Consider the following 24,791-nt stretch of genomic DNA (forward strand, 5'->3'; position numbering starts at 1 on the left):
ACTAAGTCATTATTTTTAAGATCTAAGGCAGGCCAAGCACAGCGGCTCACACCTGTAATCCCAGCACTTTGGGAGGCTGAGGAGGGCGGATCACGAGGTGAGGAGATCGAGACAACCTTGGCTAACACAGTGAAACCCCATCTCTACTAAAAATACAAAAAATTAGCTGGGCATGGTGGCATGCACCTGTAGTCCCAGCTACTCGGGAGGCTGAGGCAGGAGAATCGCTTGAACCCAGGAGGTGGAGGTTGCAGTGAGCCGAGATCGTGCCACTGCACTCCAGCCTGAGCAACAGAGCAAGACTCCGTCTCAAAAATCAATCAATCAATCAATCTAAGGCAAATATCGTAAAATGTTAAGCTATGACTAAGCTGGGTTGTAGGTACATGGTGATTACATTTTTCTTTGTAATTTTCAGTTATGATTCAATATTTCCAAATGTTAAAAGTACATGGAAAATAAAGAAGTTAGTTTCAGAAAGTGATAGGTGCTCTAAAGGTGCCTCTAAAACTTGAATGTGCATATGAACAACCTGAGGCATTCTAATTAAAATTCGGATTTTGAATCTTTAAGTCTGGCATCGGGCCTGAGATTCTGCATTTCATTTTTTATTGCTATGTAATAGTTGTACATATTGTTGAAGTACATGTGATATTTTGATACATGCATATGATAGCATAAACAACATACACAACAAGGTAATAATCAAATAAAGAAATATTTAGTTTTTCTTTGTGTTGGGAATGTTCTTTCTTCCAAATGTGGTATACATACACAATAAAATATTGTTCAGCCATAAAACAATGAAATCCTGTCATTTGCAGCAACATTGATGGAACTGAAGGTCATCATGCTAAGTGAAATAAGCCAGGTACAAAAAGACAAATACACATGTTCTCACTCATATGTGGGAGCTAAAAAAGTAGATCTCATGAAGGTAGAGGGTAGAATAGTGCTTATCAGAAGGTAAGAAGGGCAGAAGGGAGGGACAATGAAGAGGTTGCTTAATGGGCACAAAAATGTAGTTAGAAGGAGTAAGATTCAGTGTTCTATAGTACAGTAGGGCAGGTGACTATAGTTAACAATAATTTATTGTATAGTTCAAAATAGCTAAAAAAGATTCTGCAGTTCTAACAACCTCTCAAGTAATGCCAATGCTAGTGGTCCGTGGATCACATTGGAATAGCAAGATTTTAGGGTAAATAACACAAGGCAATGGTGATACAGAGTGGTGGGGACAGGGAGTGGCCTCTTTAGATAAGGTTCTCTTGGAAAGCTTCTCTAAGCAGGTGACATTTGTTTTGAGACCTGAATGATAAGAAAAAGTCATTTAAAAATCTACAGGAAAGATATTCCTGGTAGAGGGGAAAGCAAGTGGAAAGGTCCTGAGGTGAGAATAAATTCTGGCATTTTTTAGAAACAGAAGACCACTGTGGCCTTTTTAAATTGCTCAAGTGTTTCTTCCACATTTCAGGTGTTATTAAGTGAAAAGAGCACTATGTTTGGAGTCATAAAACCTAGATTTGGTCTCCATCCCATTAGCTCTGTGGCCTCTGACCTAGTCACAACTTTTCTTAGCCTCAGTTTCCTCATAAATACGGTACTATTAGTAATAATACCTATCTTCCACGGATGATGTGAGGACTAAATGAAATAAGGTATGACAAAGCAGATTGTAAGTTACAAAATACTATACACATTTAAGTATAATTATTGCATACATAAAGTGCTATCATGTGATCTGTGGTTGTAGCAGATATTTATAGCAGCTTTTATTGTGTATACCTCTGTCTCTTTAATTTATGTCAGACAGTTATGTGTCAAGTTATTACAGGCTGAGTTGGCCTTTTTGTTGCTGCTCTTCCCCAGCAGTGTGCAACTCTTATTATGCTTCACGTTCTATTTCTGGGTGCCCTGGAAATTTTCTTTGGCTTATTTGGCAAACAAATATTTGCCTCACTTTAGCTCATCATAGAGTAACTACTTGGGTATTCCAACGTTATTCACACTTTTTGATCAAAATAGTTGGCTTACAATGAGCACTACTTTTGGAAAAAAATAATTTGGCTCCACTCAAAGAGTTCACAACTGGGTGGTAAGATTCCGTGGCGATATTCAGCCCTAAGAGAAATCATTAGTAGAGTCTAGAGTTTCTCTAATGTATACTGTAGCTATCTTAACACGGAATACATGCTGAATAAATATTTGTTGATGACAATATAGTCATTAATAAGAGACCATTACTGATCTACCGTCAACAATACAATAAGAAGCTAGAAACATCCAGTTCGTCACTAAGTCCTGCCAATTCCATCTCTTAATTGCCCTGCAATCGATCTACTGCCACTGCTACTGCTAGGTTGAGGCCTTTATTTTATGACTGAACTATTGCATTAACTTCATGACTTCAATATGAACTCCGTCCATTCCAACCATCTCACTTAAGCCTGAGTAGCTTAATGGACATATAAATCTGATCATGTTACTCTCCTGATTAAAACTCTTCACTTCACTCTTCACTGGCTATAGGATAAAGTATTAACTTCTTAGAATGAAATAGAAAGCCCTTTACCTTCAGGTCTCTGTTCACTCAGGTTAATCTCCTACTACTTTTCCAAACTCCATAGACTCCTGAATCTGAAATGTTTTCTTATGCCTTCATGCTTTTAACATGTCTTCTTTACACGTAATTCCAGTCAACCTCTTCAACTCGAGTTCTATTTTTCTTTAAATAACTAGCTCAAGCATCCCCTCGAATGAATTCCAGAACAAAAAAGCTAACTGCATGAGTTACAAATTTCTGTTTTTCCTTATCAGACTTACTAGTCCAAAGTACCTCTTCATAAAAAGTCCATAATTATTTGTCTCTTTTGTGTGAAAAGTTGGAGAATGCAGCAATGAATATAAAATTGCAACTACATTATTGTCTCCGGGGTTTCAGGTAACATTTACAACTGGAAATGCAGTTTCCTAGATAACTGTAAACATATTTTGACATTTTGTTTGATAATAGTGGTGACAAAAGAATATAAGCCTGTCTTTAAACATGGATTTATCTCCATACATTTCACTTTACCACCCTTCAGTCAACCTAAGCGATTTTTCAAGAATTAGGTACGCTGCAAAAACGAAAGCGAAGAGCCAGAAAGAATGACAAAATTAGTAAAGATATCTGTAGTCTGTGTGTGTGTGTGTGTGTGTGTGTGTGAGTGTCCCACGAGCAACAGACCAAAGGAAAACTGCCCCAAGGTTTGCGCAACAGAGATCAATCAGCAAAGTAAAAGTCCTTACAGGACGGAGAAGCAGTAAATCTCACAGCGCAAGCCTCCTCCCAGGGGAAATTAACGTCTGTAATTTAACCTTTTCTTAATTCAGAAGAAAGTGGAGATAAGAATATGCATAGGGAAAATGGAGAGAGGGCAGCGTGACATTGAGTTGGACGAGGTAAGAGAGTAGAATGACGACATGGGGTTGACAGATTTAGCAGATACAATATTTGGGACACACGTACGGAGAAATGATTCCTTGTTTATGTGAAACTGAAACTTGGTAGGCATCCTGTATTTCATCTGGCAACTCCAGGAAAAGAGAAAAAGACAGTGTTACTCCAATATTCCCGGTTGTGTAAGGAAAACAATCAAAGCTCGACCCTAATGAAACAAAAAAAATAGAAGAGGCTGCGCGAATGCATCCGAATCTTCAAACAGAATCCATTTCCGGTCTGGGGCCCTGGGAAAACAAGGAGAGGAGAGACAATTAAGGTAGCCGAATTCAGTCCGCCAGTGTCCCATAATCCTCTTCTCTCGGTTCCTCTTTCCTCGCTCAAGATGGCGCTGCTCGCGATGCATTCTTGGCGCTGGGCGGCCGCGGCGGCTGCTTTCGAAAAGCGCCGGCAGTCCGCGATTCTGATCCGGCCTGTAGTCTCTGTTAGCGGCTCAGGTCCGCATTGGAGGCCACATCAACTCGGCGCCTTGGGAACCGCTCGAGCCTACAAGGTGAGATGCCACTGACATGGAAGAATAGGGTGAAGGGCAAGGGGACCTGTAGGGAAAAGGTTGCCTTCGTGACCTCGGGGCAGCAAGAGCACTAAGAAGAAAGTCGTGGCTAACTCGGAGCAGCAGTAGGTGAAGGAAATTAACGTCAGTAATTTGAGGAAAGGGCGAAGAAGGAAACCTTTTAGTTCAGCAAAGGGAAACGGGGCAGGAGGTTCTGGGCAGAGGACACCTGGAGCGCTGGAGTCTCTCGTAGGAGTCATAGTTTTTCTCTCATATTAAGGTTTGGGGTAGACACCATTCCCAGCCTGCTTACCTTTCTAAATACGAGGAAGACTGGGTTATTTTCCCCCATTAGTAATGGAATTTGGGACAGTTTATCTGTGGTTCAGATTTTACTCAATTGGAATTAGCAATTCGGAGAGCACTGTAATGACAGTAAGCTATCCATAAACAAGTGGCGCCAGTTAACTCCCTTGCTTACAGGCGTGCTTCTTGATAGGCCAAAACCATAACTATCTTTCCAAAACATAGACCGCCCTAAAGTCTTATATAAATATGATTGTCCTAGATCTGAAAAATACAGTGATGTTCTCTGCGCACAGGTCATTTTGGAAGCCATAGGCTACTTATCCTTATGAATGTAGCTATGGTTGTAGTACCTCTTAATATTTGAGTCCATTATTACCTCTCACTCAGGAATGGTTTTTTAAAAAATTATTTGTACTTAACTGTACTAAAGTATATCTTTTTATTTTCTGTGTATTGACAAGAGGTTTAATTGCCACCACTTATTTATCAGTATCACTTTAAAATATTGTCAGCTTTGTATGAGAAACAACCTCTTAAATTTTGATTCTTCGTCTACAGATATTTAACGTCTACCTTGTACATAGCCCTGTGCTAGATAATAGGGTACTAAGAGAGACATACAGTTATGCCTTCAATGATTGTACAGTTTAGTTAAGGAGATTGGATCTATGCATTACAAAAATAACTGAAAAACACAGTGGTGGGTTAATTAGCAAATGAATAGTGTGTACAGTAAAGGCTATAGATATCCAGAGGAAATAGTGATAACCATAAAAGTAATGGTTTTTATTCTGTAGTTCTCCAATAAGGCAGATGAAGTTAAGGACCAGATTATAGAGAGTATTTCATGCTGGTGATAGAACTCGGGAGAATATTCTGAACAGGGAGAATAGGGAATGACACTAAGCATGTGGAAGGCTGATGGAATGAAATTTATAATTCAGTAAGTATTGAACACTTCTACAGGAGCAAACAAAATAAAATATAAGTCCTGTCTTTAAAGAGCTTAAAATCTAGTGGGAAATATGTAAATTAATCGGCAATTAAAATATAGTGGAGCTGTGTAATAATGGAAAGATACAAGGTATGGGAGAGTATATGTGAGGGGTATTAAGTCTAATCTTAAGGTAGAGAAGATTGCCTTGAGTAACCGATACCTCAGGCAAGAGCTGAAAAATTAGAAGCTAGCCAGTTAAAGAAGGAATCGCATGTGCAAAGGCCCACAAGTCAGAGAGAACACGGACCTTTTATAGAACTGAATGTAGTTAGACTGTAGTGAGTCATTCAAGATAGGAAATAGCAGGAGATTAGGCTAAAGAAGCAAATCCAGATGATTTTATTAAGGTTTTTAAAGTATTTTATGGTTGAAAGTTTCTAACACATGATCTCGTGGGAATGGTTTTTGTTCTGTAGTTCTCCAATAAGGCAGATGAAGTTAAGATAAAATTTGTAGGACTTTCTTAAGCTGGAAGAATGAGGGGGAAGAGGGAAAAGGAGAAGTTATTAGGAATCTCAGAGGAGGCAATGGCAATACAGATTTAGCTTTCTCTCTTTCCATGAACACTATCTCCACAACTTCCTTCTTCCACTCTGTCCTTTACATCCTACCATTTCCTTTAGTTACCATTTCCTCAGTGTACAAAACAAGGGAAAAATGTTACCTTTGTTTTCTGTTTCTTAAAGGCATAGAACTCTTGCCATCCTTGTTTTAAAATATGGATTTAACAGGGTGAGAAAGGAATGATTACAAAATTTTCAAAGTAGAAGCTGAGGTAACCTGAGGTACCTGCAAATTCGTGACTTGTGATTAAGATTACAAAATAATTATTGAATTCTTACTTTTAGGACAATCATTAGTATATAGCATAATATTTTAGAGCTGAAAGGAACCTTAGAGCAGTGTTATGAGATAATGTTAGTGGGTTGGATTAGCACTATTTTAGATGAAATTCAGTAGAATATAAAGAAAATAGCAGTGCTTTTTGCATCTTAAGTGAAATATTGTTTCATGAACTTTTACGTGTATATATGTATACACACACACATATATATACACACACAAATATATATACACACACACACACAATCCCACATGTATATGATTACTGGAATTCATTGTAAAATGTATTTCTTACCAAGTATATGCCCTAGAGCTGGGCTGTGGAATATGGTAGTTCTTTTGGATAGGTACTGTTTTGTTTTCATTTGTTGGTCTGACCTCATGGACAAAGAATGGGAGCTTTAATTTCTCCCAGTAGCAAGTTCCACCTTCCCACTCTTCCGCCATTGGCTGCTAAGAGTTAACCGAGTAGATAAAAGTTAAAATACTTTACTCCTGGCTTTCATATTAACTGAAGTGGGAATCTAATAACAACACTAGGAAAATAATCCTCCTATTCTACTTTTTAGAGGTTCTAGTTCATATTTAAATTTCATAATATAAGATGCCTATGAAGAAACTACAGTGATTACTCAACAGACCCAAAATGTACTAAAAGAATAAAAAACAGAACTTATCCATCCTGGCTAACACGGTAAAACCTCGTCTGTAGTAAAAATACAAAAAAAATTAGCCAGGCGTGATGGTGGGCGCCTGTAGTCCCAGCTACTCGGGAGGCTGAGGCAGGAGAATGGTGTGAACCTGGGAGGCGGAGCTTGCAGTGAGCTGAGATCGTGCCACTGCACTCCAGCCTGGGCGACAGAGCAAGACTCCGTCTCAAAAAAAAAAAAAAAAAAAAAAAAAAAAACAATAAAAAACTTACAGGAGAAATAAGGGTGTCTTTAAGTGGATTATAGATCATGGAACTGAAAAGGGTGAGAGGTGATTCAGTGACATTTAAAGTACCTGAAGACATTTAAAGTGGCCTGGCTCAGTGGCTCATACCTGTAATCCCAGCACTTTGGGAGGCCAAGGCAGGTGGATCACCTGAGGTCAAGAGCTCGAGACCAGCCTGACCAATGTGGTGAAACCCCGTCCATACTAAAAATACAAAAAGCAGCTGGGCATGGTCACATGCGCCTGTAGTCCCAGCTACTCAGGAGACTGAAACAGGAGAATTGCTTGAACCTGGGAGGCGGAGGTTGCAGTGAGCCAAGGTCGTGCCACTGTACTCCAGCCTGGACGACAAAGCGAGACTCCCTCTCAAAAAAAAAAAAAAGTACCTGAAGGGGTTATTTGTAGTTCAGTGATGCCCAAACTTACCTGGAACATTAGATTATGATACAAAAATGTGGACTTCATTTGCAGGAAAAGGGATTCAATGTGCATATGAGAAATAATTTCTTAGACTAATAGTCTATCTTAGTCTATTTGGGCTGGTATAACAAAATACCATCAACTACATGACTTATAAGCAAAAGCAATTTATTTCTCACAGTTCAAGGTGCTGACAGATTTAGTGTCTGGTGAGGTCTTGAGGTTCATAGGTGGTGCCTTTTAGCTGTGTCCTCACGTGGTAGAAGAGACAAGGCAGCTCTTTGGCCCCTCTTATAACGGGACTAATCCTATTTATGAGAGCTCTGCTCTCCAAGTCCTAATCACCTCCCAATGGCTCCACCTTTTAATACCATCACATTGGTGATTAAGTTTCAATATAGGAATTTTAGGGGGACACATGTTAAAAGCATAGTCCATTTATTAGGAAACCAAGAAAGACTTTTAAAATTATTAAACAATAATTTACTGTCATTAGAAAAATATTAGCTATTAGGAAGCAGCCAGCTTGGTTTTGAAAAGAGCAAGGCATACCAAACCAATTCTTCATGTGAGTGAGTGACAGTCTGTCTTGATTTCAATAAGGCTTTTAATTGTCCCCTGCATTGTTCTCACCCAGTAAGCTTGGAAGGAATGATATTGAATACTATTAAGGTATCTTGAGGTAGTAGTAAGCCTTACTGTAAAGAAAATACAGATGACTTAAAGGATTTTTATTTCTAAATGTCAAAAATAATGAAATAACTGGTGTGCAGAGGGCATAACTTGGTATTGTGGAGTCAACACTGGACCAGGACACTTGACTGCCTGAGCTCTATTTGTACTGTTAATTATCTTGGACAAATAACGTGTTCCTTTGAACATCAGATTCTGTAAACTAGTAATATTTGACTACCAGATCTCTAAGGTTTCTTGCAGCTCTCTTGTTTCTTTACTGTAATCCTTTAGGACCAGCCCTTTGTATATAGTACCTCTACTTTGTGATCCTAGTTTACTACTAGTGTAGTATTCAGGAGCAACATAGGGTAAGTTTAAGTTCACATGAATTTTTAATGGGACAAATATGTATTGTTCTCGTCATATTTGTATATCTAAGAGTAGGAACAGAAAAATTGAATTTAATTATGAGTTTAGTATTGGTAGTGTTGGGAAGATGGAGTAGTGTGGAGGAGAAAGTAAACTAGGTTCTGAAATCATCTAGGATGGTAGAAATAGATTCTAAGGGGTGGTGAAGAATAGCAGCAATGCTATAAAAGTTGTAAATAAAGATATACCTTACATGGGCTGTATATGATAAGGAATGGAAATATGAAGGTTTTAGTTGAAAGTGGCACTGGGGCTTGAGAAGAGGAATTCAGGGGATTCCTTATTCAGAGATGGTTGAATAAATAACATTATCTAAGTCATTGACACATTGGTTTTAACTAGTTATTAAGATTGTTAGGAAGAGGAAAAAAATTTAATGTTTCTAAACTTTGTTTTAGAAAACGAGGCCCTTTGAGAATCTGATAAAAGCCATAGACCTTCGCCCTAGAAAAATACACATATGTACATGCTTCATTTTGCATGCAATTTCAGGGGAATCAGAAACATATCCTCTCTTCCAGTCGAGAATCCCTGATTAATACAATATTGCTGGCTGATGGGTTTCTAATGGAGTTCCTGAGTAGCCAGTGGCAAGATAAAGAGCACTTGTCACTGGGCAGTGGGGTAGAAATAGAATGGAAACATATCAAAATTTTGATTAAATGATAAATGCATAATTTATCATTTAATTATTGTTATGCAATTGTTATAAAATTAATATCATTTATTGCTGTATTGTTATTGTCAGTGTTATCTTAAATATTTTGCTTTTTCAAAGAAAAGTATGTTCTTTCCCATATTGTAAAATAAGGTCTATGTAAAGGGATTAAATTGCCCTTTCTGTATATGATTCTTATGCTTTACATTTTCCCCATTTTAATTATACAAAACCATATCTAATAAAAACGTTAAGACAGATATCTACAATCCCACATTAAATAATTTTTCCTTTTTCCTTTGAATCTCTGTTCTTTCGTGTACATAATTTTTACATTATTGGGATAATTTTAAATTCTGTTTTTTTTACTTGTGAGCATTTTTTTTCTTGGTGCTCAGTCTTGACCAAAATTAGGTCTTTTAATTACTTAAGATTTTAGTAATGTTAATAGGTATATATAGTTACCTGCAAAAGGTGATATTTTTGTTGTTTTGGTTTTCTCCTTCCTTTCCTAAAATCCATCTCCTTGAAGTCTTCATCTGTGCTCTCTTGACTCCCTTGTAGGATTTGCCACTAGTGAGTAAAGATACTTTTCAAGTCTTTATTTAACATCATTTGCTCTTCACAGTAATCTGGTTAGGTAGGTGAACATTTCTTCGTAGTAGCTATGGCTTCTTCTGTCCTTTTCAGTCCCTTAACTTCTGCCCTAGTTTTAGACCCTTATTTATGCATGGGTTTTCTCCCTGCTTTCAGGGATTTGCCCTTTCAATCCATCCTATACAGCACATCTAGATCATTCTTCCTAAGGCATAACTTTTATCCCATCACTTCCCTGCATAAACTTCAGTGGGCTTTACATCTTAGCCTTAAAAATTTCCACCTAACTAGATTGCTGGCCATATTGTAAACAGATTGTCCCTCCAATCACCCTATATTACTCCCTGTTCCTTGGACCGTGTACTTTTTTGTGTCTGTTCCTTTTTTTATGCCATACCCTATGTCTGAAATGCCCTCTAACTCGTGCCTATTTTTCAAATGTTAGTTCAAAGGTCAGTCCGTTCCCTGAAACCATTCCTTATAAGCTAATAAGACTTTGATTTCTCCCTCCTCTGAACTCCTGCAACACTTTTTCCTACAAGTAGTTATGTATCTTGTGGAGGAGATAAGATTTTATGTGCCTAAAAGGCTAACATATTCCAGTAATCTTTTTGTTTTTATCTTCCACAGAGCTAGGCACGGTATGTTACCTGTAATAGGCAATCAGAAAATATATGTAAAATGAATGATTAAACTCTAATCAAACCAAAACAGAAGTCTAACATAATAATTAATAATATTTGCTCCACTGCTATACATTTGGAATTGAAAGCTAACTTTCTTCAGGGCAACCTCATAAGTTTGTCCATTGCATTTCTGTCATTAGGCATATGGTACCGTGGTGGAGTAGCATCACTGATTGTTGTCAGTTTTGGTTCAATAACCAAAGCACACCTACTTTTTATCCTGAAATTTTTGAGTTACTTTATTTGTGAGCATCATTTGCTAAGATAAAGTGACTTACAGGATAACATTATTTGAGGAATAAGATATAAAAATTTGCTCTTTGTAGAAATTTTAACTGCACACTGTATTTTGGGATGTTCATTAGTCCTCTGATTAAGTTTTCTTTACAATATCTAGAGAGGAATGGATATTAGAGTAGGGAAACTGCATCCTAAGGGTATAGTTCCTTAGGTGCTGATGTTTCGGGAGAGCAGCTTTTAAACTTATGCTTTTCAAAGCATATTAGAAAAAGACAAGGTGAAACTTCAATTTTGGTTTACTTATCAAATTGTTTTTACTGATCTTGAGTAGCTTATACTGTAATATCACTGTAATATATTCATATTTTTGACTGCATGAATATTTCCTAAGTATGAACTCTTTCTTCAACTACTCTGACTATAGTGACTTAACAACTGTGCATGTACATGTGTGCTTGCCTGCTCCGTTTGCCTTAACACCACAGATTGGGTAGCTTATACAACAGAAACGTATTTTCTCACAGTTCTGGAACCCATGAAGTCCAAGATGAAGGTGTCCGTAGAGTTGATTTCTTCTGAGGTCTCTCCTTAGCATGTAGATGGCCATCTTATACCTCTGTTTTCACATGGTCTTTTCCCCGTGTGTGTCTGTGTCCTGATATCCTCTTCTTAGAAGTATACTAGTCATATTGGATTAAGGCCCACCCTAATGACCTCATTGAACTTTAATTACCTCTTTAAGGGCCCTGTTTCCAAATATAGTCACATTCTGAAGTATCGGAGGTTAGGACTTCAACATATAAATTTGTGGGGGCAGGGAGTACACAGTTCAGACCATAACAATGTGTGTATGTGTTTGTATGTGTGTGTATGTATATGCAAATGCATAGAAAATTGGATAGGTATACTCCAGTCTGGTAAAAGTGGTTACCTCTGGAGAGGGGGAGGGTTTGGGATGCTAAAAGACAAAGAAAAATTAATTTGCTATTATGGATACACAGACATAGTTTGATATACTGTACTTGTTTTTACAATGAGAAAAATATTTCATGTTTAAGCTTTTCAATTGATGAACTGACCTTTTTGAATAGGTTGTATTATGTTCATTTATTTGAAGTCCAATTTGTTTTGTCTACTAGTAGTAATGCATTTTAACATCTCTGTAACTTTTATTTTATTTATTTTTTATTTTTTATTTTTTTGTGTTGGAGTTGTGCTCTGTCACCCGGACTGGAATGCAGTGGCACAATCTTGGCTCACTATCACCTCTGCCTCCCAGGTTCAAGTGATTCTCCTGCGTCAGCCTCCCAAGTGGCTGGGATTACAGATGCATACCACCACACCTGGCTAATTTTTGTATTTTTAGTAGAGACAGGGTTTCGCCATGTTGGCCAGGCTGGTCTCAAACTCCTGACCTCAGGTGATCTGACCACCTCGGCCTTCCAAAGTGCTGAGATTACAGGTCTGAGCTACCATGCCTGGCCTTGTAACTTTTATTTTAAGTTCAGGGGTACATGTGCAGGTTTGTTACGTAGGTAAACTTATGTCATGGAGGTTTGTTGTACAAATTATTTTATCAGCCAGGTATTAAGCCTAGTACCCATTGGTAATTTTTTCTGATCCTCTCCCTTCTTCTACCCTCTGATAGGCTCCAGTGTGTGTTGTTCCCTTCTATGTGTCTGTGTTCTCATCATTTAGCTCCTACTTATAAGTGACAACATGTAGTATTTAGTTTTCTGTTCCTGTGTTAGTTTGCTAAGGATAATGGCCTCCAGCTCCAGCCATGTCACTGCAAAGGGCGTGATCTTGTTCTTTTTTATGGCTGCATAGTATTCCATGGTATATTTGTACCACATTTTCTTTATCCAGTCTGTCATTGATGGGCAATTAGGTTGGTTCCTTGTCTTTGCTATTGTGAATAGTACTGTGGAGAACATACGTGTGCATGTGTCTTTATAATAGAATGATTTATATTCCTTGGGGTACATACCCAGTAATAGGATTGCTGGGTCAAATGGTAATTCTGTTTTTCTTTCTTTGAGGAATTGCCACACTGCTCTCCACAGTAGTTGAACTAATTTATACTCCCACCAACAGTGCATATAAGTGTTCTTTTTTCTCCACAACCTCACCAGCATCTGTTATTTTTTGACTTTTTAGTACTAGCCATTCTGACTGGTATTAGGTAGTGTTTCATTGTGGTTTTGATTTGCATTTCTCTAATGATTAGTGATGTTGAGCATTTTTTTTTTTTTTTCATATGCTTGTTGGCTGCATGTATGTCTTCTTTGGAAAAGTGTTTTTTTCATATACTTTGTCCACTCTTTATGTTTTTTTTTTTCTTGTAAATTGTTTAAGTTCCTTATAGATGTGGAATATTAGAGCTTTGTTGGATGCATATTTGCAAAAATTTTCTCCCATTCTATAGGTTGTCTGTTTATTCTGTTGACAGTTTCTTTTGCTGTGCAGGAGCTCTTTAGTTTAATTAGATCTCATTTGTCAATTTTTTTGTTGCAGTTGCTTTTGTTATTTCTGTCATGAAATCTTTTCCCGTGTCTCTGTCCTGAATGGTATTACTTAGGTTGTCTTCCAGGGTTTTTATACTTTTAGATTTTACATTTAAGTCTTTAATCCATCTTGAGTTTACATTTTAGTCTTTAATCCATCTTGAGTTAATTTTTGTATATGGTGTAAGGAAGGGTCCAGTTTCAGTCTTCGGCATGTGGCTAGCCAGTTATCCCAGCACCATTTATTGAATAGGGACTCCTTTCCCCATTGCTTGTTTTTGTCAGGTTTGTCGAAGATGATATAGTTGTAGGTGTGAGGCCTTATTTCTGGGGTCTCTATTCTGTTCCATTGGTCTGTGTGTCTGTTTTTATACCAGTACCATGCTGTTTTGGTTACTGTAGCCTTGTAGTATAGTTTGAAATCAGGTACCTCCAGCTCCGTTCTTTTTGCTTAGGATTGCCTTGTCTATTTGGATTCTTTTTTGTTTCCTTTTGAATTTTAAAATAGTTGTCTCTAGTTCTATGAACAATGTCAATGGTGGTTTAATAGGAGTAGCTTCGAATCTATAAATTGCTTTGGGTAGTATGGCCATTCTGACTATATTGATTCTTCCTATCCATGAGCATGAAATGTTTTTCCATTTGTTTGTGTCATCTCTGATTTCTTTGAGCAGTGGTTTGTAGTTCTTGTAGAGATCTTTCACCTCCTTATAGTTAGCTGCATTCCTAGGTATTTTATTTTCTCTGTTGCAATTGTAAATGGAAGTTTGTTCCTGATTGGCGCTTGGCTTGACTGTTGTTGGTGTATAGGAATGCTAGTGATTTTTGTTTTTATTTTTTTATCTTTTTATTTTTATTTTTTAGAGCCGGCCTTGACTCACTGCTAGTGATTTTTGCACATTGATTTTGTGTCCTGAGACTTTGCTGAAGTTGTTTATCAGATTAAAAGCTTTTGGGCTGAAACTATGGAGTTTTCTAGATAAAAGATCATGCCATCTGCCAACATGGATAGTTTGACTTCCTCTCTTCCTATTTGGATGCCCTTTATTTCTTTCTCTTGCCTGATTGCCCTGGCCAGAACTTCCAATACTGTGTTGAGTAGGAGTGGTGAGAGAGGGCATACTTGCCTTGTGCTGGTTGTCAGGGGAATGCTTCCAGCTTTTTGCCCATTCAGTATGATGTTGTGAATGGCTGTGGGTTTGTCACACATGGCTCTTCATATTTTGAGGTATGTTCCTTCAATATCTAGTTTATTGAGAGTTTTTAGCATGAATAGACGTTGAATTTTATTGAAAGCCTTTTCTGTATCTATTGAGATAATCATGTGGTTTTTGTCTTTACTTCTGTTTGTGTGATGAATCACATTTATTGATTTGAGTGTGTTGAACCAACCTTGCGTCCTGGGGATAAAGCCTACTTGATTGTGATTGCGGTGGATAAGCTTTTTGATATGCTGATGGATTTGGTTTGCCAGTATTTTGTTGAGGATTTTTGCATCAGTGTTCATCAAGGATATTGGCCTGAAGGTTTTTTTGGTGTTGTGTCTCTACCAAGTTTTGGTATGAGGATGATGCTGGTCTCATAGAATGAGTTAGGGAGGAGTCCCTCCTCCTCAATTCTTTGGAATAGTTTCAGTAGGAATGGTACTAGGAGGAGCAAGGAGGAGCAAGTCCCGTCTCACATTGATGATGGCAGGCAAAGAGAGAGCTTGTGTAGGGATACTCCCCCTTACAAAACCATCAGATCTAGTAAGACTTATTCACTATCATGAGAACAGCACAAAAAAAGACTGTACATTTGATTGAATTCAGCTGTGAATCTGTCTGGTCGTGGGCTTTTCGTGGTTCTTAGGCTATTTATTACTGCCTCAAGTAAAGAACTCATTATTGGTCTGTTCAGGGATTCAGTTTCTTCCTGGTGTTTGGAGATCCTCCCATACTCTGAGCAATCACTCCTGCTTGTGGGACATAAAGAAGGCACCAAGATCTGAAATGACCAGCACCCCGTCCCAAAATAAAAAAGTCTTTAATGCGTTTATAAAACTTTCCTGGAAGTACTTGCTACTTTTAATGTAACCAGTTTTTGGTTGTTACTTCATTGCGGAATTGGGAGATTCTTTGGAAATTTAGTCCCGGTGTTTCCTATTCGTTTCAGTGGTTTCTCCTCTTGCTATGTAACACACATACTCTGCATATATGATTCTGCCTAATAAAGAACTATTTATACTTAGGTTTCTTTTTTTCAAAATCAAGTTTTTATATTTAAAAAACATGAAAACAGTACAAACCCACTACTGAAAGATCAGAAAATACAGAAAAGCAAAAAAAAAAAAAAAAAAAAAAACCAGCTATGCTAATAGGTCAGTATAACCTATACTTTTAATAATGCCAGCTAATATTTTTATAGTGTTTTAGTTTACAAAATGCATTAAAATTTTACTTTTTCTTGCTCCTACTTATTTATTTAGTGATTTTCACCAGGATCAGAAAAAAGGCTCCCTATTGATTAGAGCTTTACTGTCTAATACAGTAGATACTAGCCATATTAGCTATTTAAATTTCAATTAAAATTAAAGATTTAGCAACTTAGTCATACTAGACATAATTCAAGTGCTCAATAGCCACATGTGGCTAAGTAGCTCTTATATTTCACCACACAGAATATTGCTGTCATCACAGAAAGTTTTCTTGTACATGGCCATTCTAGAAAGTAATTTTAAGTAGGGAGTAACATTATCAAATTTGTTTTAGTACTGTGATTCTGGGTGCAGTTTGAGGGAAAGATTAGAAATAGGCAAGGACTGGAGATAGGGACATCAATTAAGAGAATATTGAAGTAATATAGGAGAGAAATGATAAGTGCCTGCATTGCCTGTCATGAGGTAGCATTGTCAAGATTTGTCACCAAGTATTCTTGTATCATGGAAAGATGACAGGGCTTTGAAGCAGGAGAGTATTACCTTATCTTAGTTATTTTATCTCAGTCTCAGTGTTTTTAGACTATAAAATGGGTATTTGAATAAAAATTTTCTTACCCATCTTATATGGTTTGGCTGTGTCCCCACCCAAATCTCATCTTGAATTATAACTCCCACAATTCCCACATGTTGTGGGAGGTGATTGAATTATGGGGGCAAGTCTTTTTTTGTGCTGTTCTCATGATAGTGAATAAGTCTTACTAGATCTGATGGTTTTGTAAGGGGGCGTATCCCTACACAAGCTCTCTCTTTGCCTGCCATCATCAATGTGAGACGGGACTTGCTCCTCCTTGCCTTCTGCCATAATTGTGAAGCCTCCCCAACCATATGGAACTGTAAGTCCATTAAACCTCTTTTTCTTCCCGGTCTTGGGTATGTATTTATCAGCAGGATGAAAATGGACTAATACAGTAAATTGGTACTGGTAGAGTGGGGCACTGCTGAAAAGATACCCGAAAATTTGGAAGTGACTTTGGCACTGGGTACCAGGCAGAGGTTGGAACAGTTTGGAGGGCTCAGAAGAAGGCAGGAAAATGTGGGAAAGTTTGGAACTCCCTAGAGACTTGTTGAATGGCTTTGACCAAAATGCTGATAATGATAATGGACAATGAAATGCAGGCTGAGGTGGTCTCAGATGGAAATGAGGAACTTGTTGGAGACTGGAGCAGAGATGACTCCTGGTATGTTTTAGCAAAGAGACTGGTGGCATTTTGCCCCTGCCCTAGAGATTCGTGGAACTTTGAACTTGAGAGAGATGATTTAGGGTATCTAGCAGAAGAAATTTCTAAGCAGCAAAGCATTCAAGATGTGATTTGGGTGCTGTTAAAAGCATTCAGTTTTAAAAGGGAAACAGCCCTTTGTGCATCCATAATCCATTGCTTTGATAAATAGAGTAAATCTATTTAAATAAACCTATTGTAAAACTCTTTGAAACAAATTCTTAAATGTTACTAGCTTAGAATATTGTCATATATGTAAAAACAGTAAAATCAAATTATATTCTGTCTCTAGAGTTTATCACCATCTAATACAGCTCTATGTTTACAAAAAGAACATACTACCAGTCTTTTAACAAACACTTATTGGGCACTCGCCATTTGGCAGACATTCTACTAGGCACTGGGGCTATAGCTGTGACTAAGGCATAGCCTTGCCCTCCAGGAAATCACAGTTTAAAGGAGAAAACAGGTAGGCAAAGCAATACTTTAAGGAGTGGTAAATGCTTTTGTAGAGCAACGTGCAAGATTTTGTATGAGCCCGAGATGGGGAACTACCTTCAGTCCAGGGAGGTCAAGAAAGACTTTGCAGGTAAACAATTTATAGATGAGTATTGAAGTCTTGTAGGTAGATGTTGGACTGGTCGATGAATGGGGAAAGGCTAATTTAAAAACACCTTGGGAGGTGATTCTTTGAAAGTATGCAAACATCATATTTCTTTCTAAACTTTCAGCAGCTAATTTTAGCATGCATCAGTGGATCTTGTCTGCAGTTATTACTGTGGTGTTTGCCTAATTACAGTTGGCCCTCCATATCCATGGGTTCCGCATCTGTGGATTCAATCAACTGCAGATTAAAATATTTGGAGAAAAAAATGATGGTAGCATCTACTGAATATTTACAGACTTTTTTCCCTTGTCATTATTTCTAAAACAATACAGTATAACAACTATTTACATAACATTTATGTTGTATTAGGTACTACAAGTAATCTAGAGATGATTTAAGGTATACAGGAGGATGTGCATAGGTTATACATAAATACTATGCCATTTTATGTAAGGGACTTGAGCATCTGTGGATTTTGGTATCTATAGGGGTTCCTGGAACCAGTCTCCCATAGATACTGTGGGACAGCTGTCTGTTTTTCTGTTTCCCTCATTCCTTCTACATTTGTTTGTTGGAATTTTTCTGCAAGGAAGAGATGTCCCTTCTCCCTCATTTAATTGTTAATTTATTTATACCAGGATGGACTCATAGATGTTAATTATATTCTATGAGTTAAAATCCATTACATTAATTATATATTTTGTTGCTCTATTTTTCCAGGTTTGGGCCATCGGGAGATCCTTTAGGTTGGCTCCTGTTTGGACATGCCCTCATCTTTTTCCAAGCATTTCTTTACTTTCTGGCATCACACAATGTTCCAGGTTCATCCTATATTTTCCCTGCACTGGCCCTGAAATCAGCCCCCTTTCTGGAGGGCAGTTTGTCAGAATGAATCAAAAACCTTAAAAAAAATTTCACCCTCTTTGAACCAGCAATTCTACTTCTAAGAAACTGTCTTAAGGAAACAATCAGGAAAGTGCACAAATGTTTGTAAGTTAATATACAGATACTCTTTACTGTGTTATTTATAGTGTTCAAAGTTGAAAATAGCTTTTGTATCTGACACTGGGATTAGTTACATAAATTATGGTTGAGCCGTCAGTTCACCGATCTTGGAACTGATGTTTTTCAAAAATATGTAACGATGGGGAAAATGCTAATATTCAGTGTAAAAAGCAGTCTACAAAATTCAGTAGGCCAAATGATTGTATTTAAAAAAAAAAAAAAAGTAAGAAACGATTTAAAAAGAACCACACCCAAATATAAAAACATTGTTTATCTCTGGATGGTAGGATAATGGGTGACTGTTATGTTCTGTAATCTTCTCTGTATTTTCCAAATTTTCTACAATGAACCCAACTTTCGTTTTTGTGATGCCGAAATATGTTACAGTAAATATGTAGTTTGAGCCCAATTATTGTCTATTCTTTGCTGTGGCCTTTAAGTTTCTCAGCGAAGCAGCTGCCAGAACCTGAGCTGCTTTCTGTCTCCGAAGCTTGGTTTAGAATTAAAAGATGCTGAACTGATATCTTTTTTAGAGAAAAATGGAATTAAAAAATGGCAACATATTGACAAGAGGTGACTTTAGCTCATCTCTCACGTGCTGTACTCTCATCCTGAAGACATGAGAGTTAAGGGTTTTTGTCTTTGTTTTTCACCTTATGAGATTATGTCCTGGTGATAGAACTTCTACTTCATTCCCCAATTCTCATGGGTAAAGTTAAGAAGAATAGGGATATTTAGTGGTACAAAAGGATGAGAGAAACATTTGTCTTGGTTTCTATTCTCTTCTAATTTTATTTTTGACTCTGAGTGTCTTTTCATGTCCTTTTCACATCCTGCCTTTAAATTAAAGAAGGATCAGAACAAGGTCAGAAAGTGAAGGTGGGAGGAAACCTTCACTCCCAATCCTGTCCTAGCCTTTTATCCTAGTTGTCTATAGAAAGGAGAGCAGAGACCTTCCAGATGGAAAATCCATTCTTATCCTGGGAGTAGATAAATGGTCATATCACTTATTTTCATTGTTTTAAGGTTTAATTTTATCATATTCTTAACCCATTAACGGTTTATTTTAGTGTATGGTATTAAGTAAAGATCTCTTTTTTCCCCATACTGATTTAATATGAAGAATTTGTCAAACAGTGACTTTATATTTGGGTTTGTTTCAATATTTGGTATTTGATCTCATTAATTTCCCTATCCATATGTCAGTACCACACTGTTTCCTTTATTAGACACAGGGTTTCACTCTTTTGCCCAGGATGGACTCCAACCCCTGAACTCAAAGGATCCTCCTGTCTCAGCCTTCCCAGTAGTTGAACTACAGGCATGCACCACCACACTCAGCTTCACATACCATTTATTTTACAATACATTGTAATATCTGAATAGAATAAGTTTCTCCTTCCCAACACACTTACATTACTCCTCGTCTCCAAAATTTTCTTGGCTTGTCTCACTAGTTTATTCTTCCAGAGAAGCTATTAAAATAGTTTTGCCAAGATCTCCTTTAAAAATCCTGTAGAGATTTCTATTGAATTTCATTAAATATATTAATTTGTGGAGCATCAATATCAGCATATTATATAATCTAGTATTTTTCTCCATTTATTTAAATTTTCTTTTATGTACTTTGGTAAAGTTTTGTAGCTTTGTTCATATGTGTCTTAAAGATTCTATACAAATTTATTGCTAATATGTGTATGTACAGTTAATATTGTGACAGTCTAACCCATATTATATTTTCTATAAACTAAGGGCATCTTCACAATGCATTAAAATATGCAGAACTTTTGTACTAGCCTGTATGATTATACACTTACAGATTAAAAGCTTATATGTAGAAATCTGCCTAGATAACATCTATAAGAATCATTTGAGGAGGAAAGGAGTTAAATCAGTGTTTATGTGAGCATTTCCTCTGAGAAGCATTATGAAGTTTGGCATGGCAGATATAAAGAATCCAAAGACATGTGACCTGCCCTCATTGAGTATATAGACTAATTGAATAGAATGTAATATGAGTTTAAACCTAAATAAAAATAAAGACTTCAAGAACAGTTCAGAACCATATAAGAGATTACACGATTGACCAGTGAGTTTTGTAAACAGGTACTACTCTCAGATGAGAGAGTTACTTCAGGCTTGGAGAAGAGAGTGATGTGGAAAGGATTTAGGAAGGAGGTAAATTTTGAGTGACATCTTGAGAGATGAATTTAGAGAAAGAGGAAGGGAGAAGACATTCTAGGCAAGAGAACTGATGTCAGCAAATGTGCAAAGTATGTTTGAAGGTTAGTGAATACATTGGTTTGAATAAAGTGTTCATGAAATAGAGATGGGAGAGAGATGACTGAAAAGGTCAGTTGGTGTCAGATCAACAAAGAACTTAAATACCATTCCAAGGGTATTGGAGTTGGTAGGGAGCTATTAGATAATTTTGAGCAGAGGGAATAAGGGTTTGAAGTGTTTTAGGAAGATTAATCTTCAATGGTGTACAGCAGTGGTTCACAAATGTGAACCTGGGATTAGGTGCTGAGCTAGCTGCATCAGACTTACCTTAAGGTCTTAAAAATAGTTTCAGATCCCTGTATCACATCCCTGAAGATTTTTTTTTTTTTCTTTGAGACAGAGTCTTGCTCTGTTGCCCTGCTGAAGTGCAGTGACTCGATCTCGGCTCACTGCAATCTCCTCCTCCCAGGTTCAAGCGATTCCCCTGCCTCAGCCTCCTGAGTAGCTAGGACTTCAGGTGCGTACTACCACGCCCAGCTAATTTTTTGTATTTTGGAAGAGACAGGATTTCACCATGTGAGCCAGGATGGTGTTGATCTGACCTCATGATCCACCCGCCTCTGCCTCCCAAAGTGCTGGGATTACAGGCGTGAGCCACCATGCCTGGCATATCCCTGAAAATTCTTGTTCAGCATGTCTGGGATAATGTTCAAGAGTCTATATTTTTTAAAAGCTTCTGGTGGATTCTGATGTATATTCAGGCTTGGGAATTACTGTTGTAATAGATGTATGAAAAAGGAATATCAGTTAAAAAGCTACTCTATATGTCAAGTTACTTGTTAATAGCAGTGAAGTGATATAAAAGGTATTTCTTCATTCTCTCCAGTATTAGTATCTGGTTTGGGAAAATCTTTATGAAGAGCTTTTATCGAGAGTTAATTAAAAAGAAAAAAAATTTTAAAGCAGTCAAAACTAAAACAAAACCCATTAAATACAGATTGAACAATACAATTGCCAGGCTTGATTTTGTGTGTGTACATATGTATATATAAATATGCATGTGTGTATACGCACATAAATATGTACCTAACAGCTTCAGAATGCAGACTTTTTTTCTTCTGTTGGAACACGTGTGTGTGTGTGTGTGTGTGTGTGTATATGTATGTATGTATATGAGGGTTGCAATTTCTCCACATCCTTGTCAACACTTGTTAACATCTATCTTTTTAAATTTTAGTAATACTGGTAGATGTGAAGGGATGTTTTATTGTGGTTTTGATTTGCATTCTCCTAATGACTAATGGTGTTGAGCATTTTTTTGTGTATGTAAGCAAACATTTAGAAGATGTTTTTATTTTTTCTTTCCAACTTTTAGGTTCGAGGGATACATGAGCAGGTTTGTTACATGGATAAATTGCATGTCATAGGGGATTAGTGTAAAGATAATTTTGTCATCCAGGTAATTAGCATAATACCCAATACATAGTTGTTCCATTCCTCCTCCCATTGTCCACCCTCAAATAGGCTCTGGTTTCTATTGTTCCCTTCTGAGTGTCCATGTGTACACAGTGTTTAGCTCTCACTTAGAACTGAGAATATGCAATATTTGGTTTTCTTTTTCTACGTCTCTTAGCTTAGAATAATGGCCTCCAGCTCCATGTTGCTGCAAAGGACATGATCTCTTTTTTTTTTTTTATGGCTATGTGGTATTCCATAGTGTGTATATACCACGTTTTCTTTATTCGGTCCACCATTGATGGACATCTAGGTTGATTACATATCTTTGCTATTGTGAATAGTGCTGCCACAAACATAGGCAGGCATGTGTCTTTATGGTAGAAGGATTTGTATTCCTTTGGGTGTATACCCAGTAATCAGATTACTGGGTCGAATGGTAATTCTGTTTTAAGTTCTTTGAGAAATCTCCAGAGTGCTTTCCACAATGCCTGAACTAACTTACATTCCCACCTGCTGTATATAAATGGTCCTTTTTCTCCAAAACCTTGCTAACATCTGTCATTTTTTGACTTTTTAGTAATAGCCATCCGGACTGGTGTGAGATGGTATCTCATTGTGGGTTTGATTTGCATTTCTCTAATGATAAATGATGTTGAATATTTCTTAATATGCTTGTTAGCCGTGTGTTTGTTTTCATTTGAGAAGTGTCTGTTCATGCCCTTTGCACATTTTTTAATGGAGTTGGTTCGTTTATGCTTGTTGGTTTATGTTCCTTATAGATTCTGGATATTAGACCTTTGTCAGATATACAGTTTGCAAATATTACCCCCTGTTCTGTAGGTTGTCTGTTTACTCTGTTGGTTGTTTCTTTTGCTGTGCAGAAGCTCTTTTTTTTGAGATGGAGTCTCGCTCTGTTGCCCAGGCTGGAGTGCAGTGGCCGGATCTCAGCTCACTGCAAGCTCCGCCTCCCAGGTTCACGCCATTCCCCTGCCTCAGCCTCCTGAATAGCTGGGACTACAGGTGCCCGCCACCTCGCCCGGCTAGTTTTTTGTATATTTTAGTAGAGACGGGGTTTCACCATGTTAGCCAGGATGGTCTCGATCCGCCCATCTCGGCCTCCCAAAGTGCTGGGATTACAGGCTTGAGCCACCGCGCCCAGCCACAGAAGCTCTTTAGTGTAATTAGGTCCCATTTGTCATTTTTTGTTTTTGTTAAAATTGTTTTTGGTGTCTTCCTCATGAAGTCTTTGCCAGATCCCATGTCCAGATGGTATTTCCTGGGTTGTCCTCCAGAGTTTTATAGTTTTGGGTTTTGCATTTAAGTCTTTAATTGATGTTGAATTTATATTTGTCAATGGTTAAAGATAGGGGCCCATTTTCATCTTCTACATATGACTGGCCAGTTACCCCAGTAGCATTTATTGAATAGAAAATCCTCTCCCCATTGCTTGTTACTGTTGGCTTTGTTGAAGGTCAGATGGCTGTTGGTGTGCAGCTTTATTTCTGGGTTCTCTAACCTGTTCCAATGGTCAGTCTGTCTGTTTTTATACCAGTACCATGCTTTTTTAGTTACTATAGCCTTGTAGTATAGTTTGAAGTCAGGTATTGTGATACCTCCATGCCTCCAGCTTTGTTTTTTGTTGTTGTTGTTGTTTTTTGTTTTTGTTTTTGCTTTTGCTTAGGATTGCTTTGGCTATTTGAGCTCCTTTTTGGTTCCGAATGAATTTTAGAATTTTTTTTCAGATTCTTTGAAAAACGTTGGTAGTTTGAATAAGAATAGCATTGAATCTAAATTGCTTTGGGCAGTATGGCCATTTTAACAATTTTGATTCTTCTAATCCACGAGCATGGGATGTTTTTCCATTTGTTTGTGCCGTCTCTGATTTCTTTTAGCAGTGTTAAAATCCTCCTTGTAGAGACCTTTCACATCCCTAGTTAGCTGTATTCTGAGGCGTTGTATTCTTTTTGTTGCTTTTGTGAATGGGATTGTATTCTTGATTTGACTCTCAGCTTGGACATCATTAGTGTATATAAGTGCTGCTGAGTTTTGTACATTGATTTTGTATCCTGAAACTTTGCTGAAGTTATTTATCACACATAGGAGTCTTTGAACAAGGACTATGGGGTTTTCTAGGTGATATCTAGATAAGATAGTATCACATCATCTGTGAAGAGAGATAAATTGATTTCCTCTCTTCCTATTTGGATGCCTTTTATTTTTTTTCTCTTGCCTGATTGCTCTGGCTAGAAAATCCAGGACTATGTTGAATAGGACTGGTGAGAGTGACATCTTCACCTTATTCTGGTTCTCAAGAGGTATGATTCCAGGTTTTGCCAACTCAGTATGCTGTTGGTTGTGGGTTTGTCTTAGATGGCGCTCATTACTTTGAGGTATTTTCCTTCAATGCCTAGTTTGTTGATGGTTTTTTTAACATGAAGGGATGTTGAACTCTGTCAAAATTCTTTTGTGTGTTTATTGAGATGATCATGTGGTTTTTCTTTTTAATTCTG

At 37.4% G+C, this 24,791-nt stretch overlaps 1 protein-coding gene across 1 annotated transcript in view; it reads left to right on the plus strand.

Moving 5' to 3' along the window:
- Positions 1-3,797: 3,797 nt before the first annotated feature.
- Positions 3,798-24,791, plus strand: part of ABCB7 (ATP binding cassette subfamily B member 7) — a 137,141-nt gene continuing 116,147 nt past the window's right edge. The window contains 1 exon segment of the mRNA XM_033200924.1: positions 3,798-3,995. Within this exon segment, the coding sequence (XP_033056815.1) occupies positions 3,828-3,995 (168 nt within the window). The 5' untranslated portion in view covers positions 3,798-3,827.

Source organism: Trachypithecus francoisi, unplaced genomic scaffold (assembly GCF_009764315.1).
Source record: "Trachypithecus francoisi isolate TF-2019V2 unplaced genomic scaffold, Tfra_2.0 Lachesis_group6, whole genome shotgun sequence".
Taxonomy (NCBI): Eukaryota; Metazoa; Chordata; class Mammalia; order Primates; family Cercopithecidae; genus Trachypithecus; species Trachypithecus francoisi.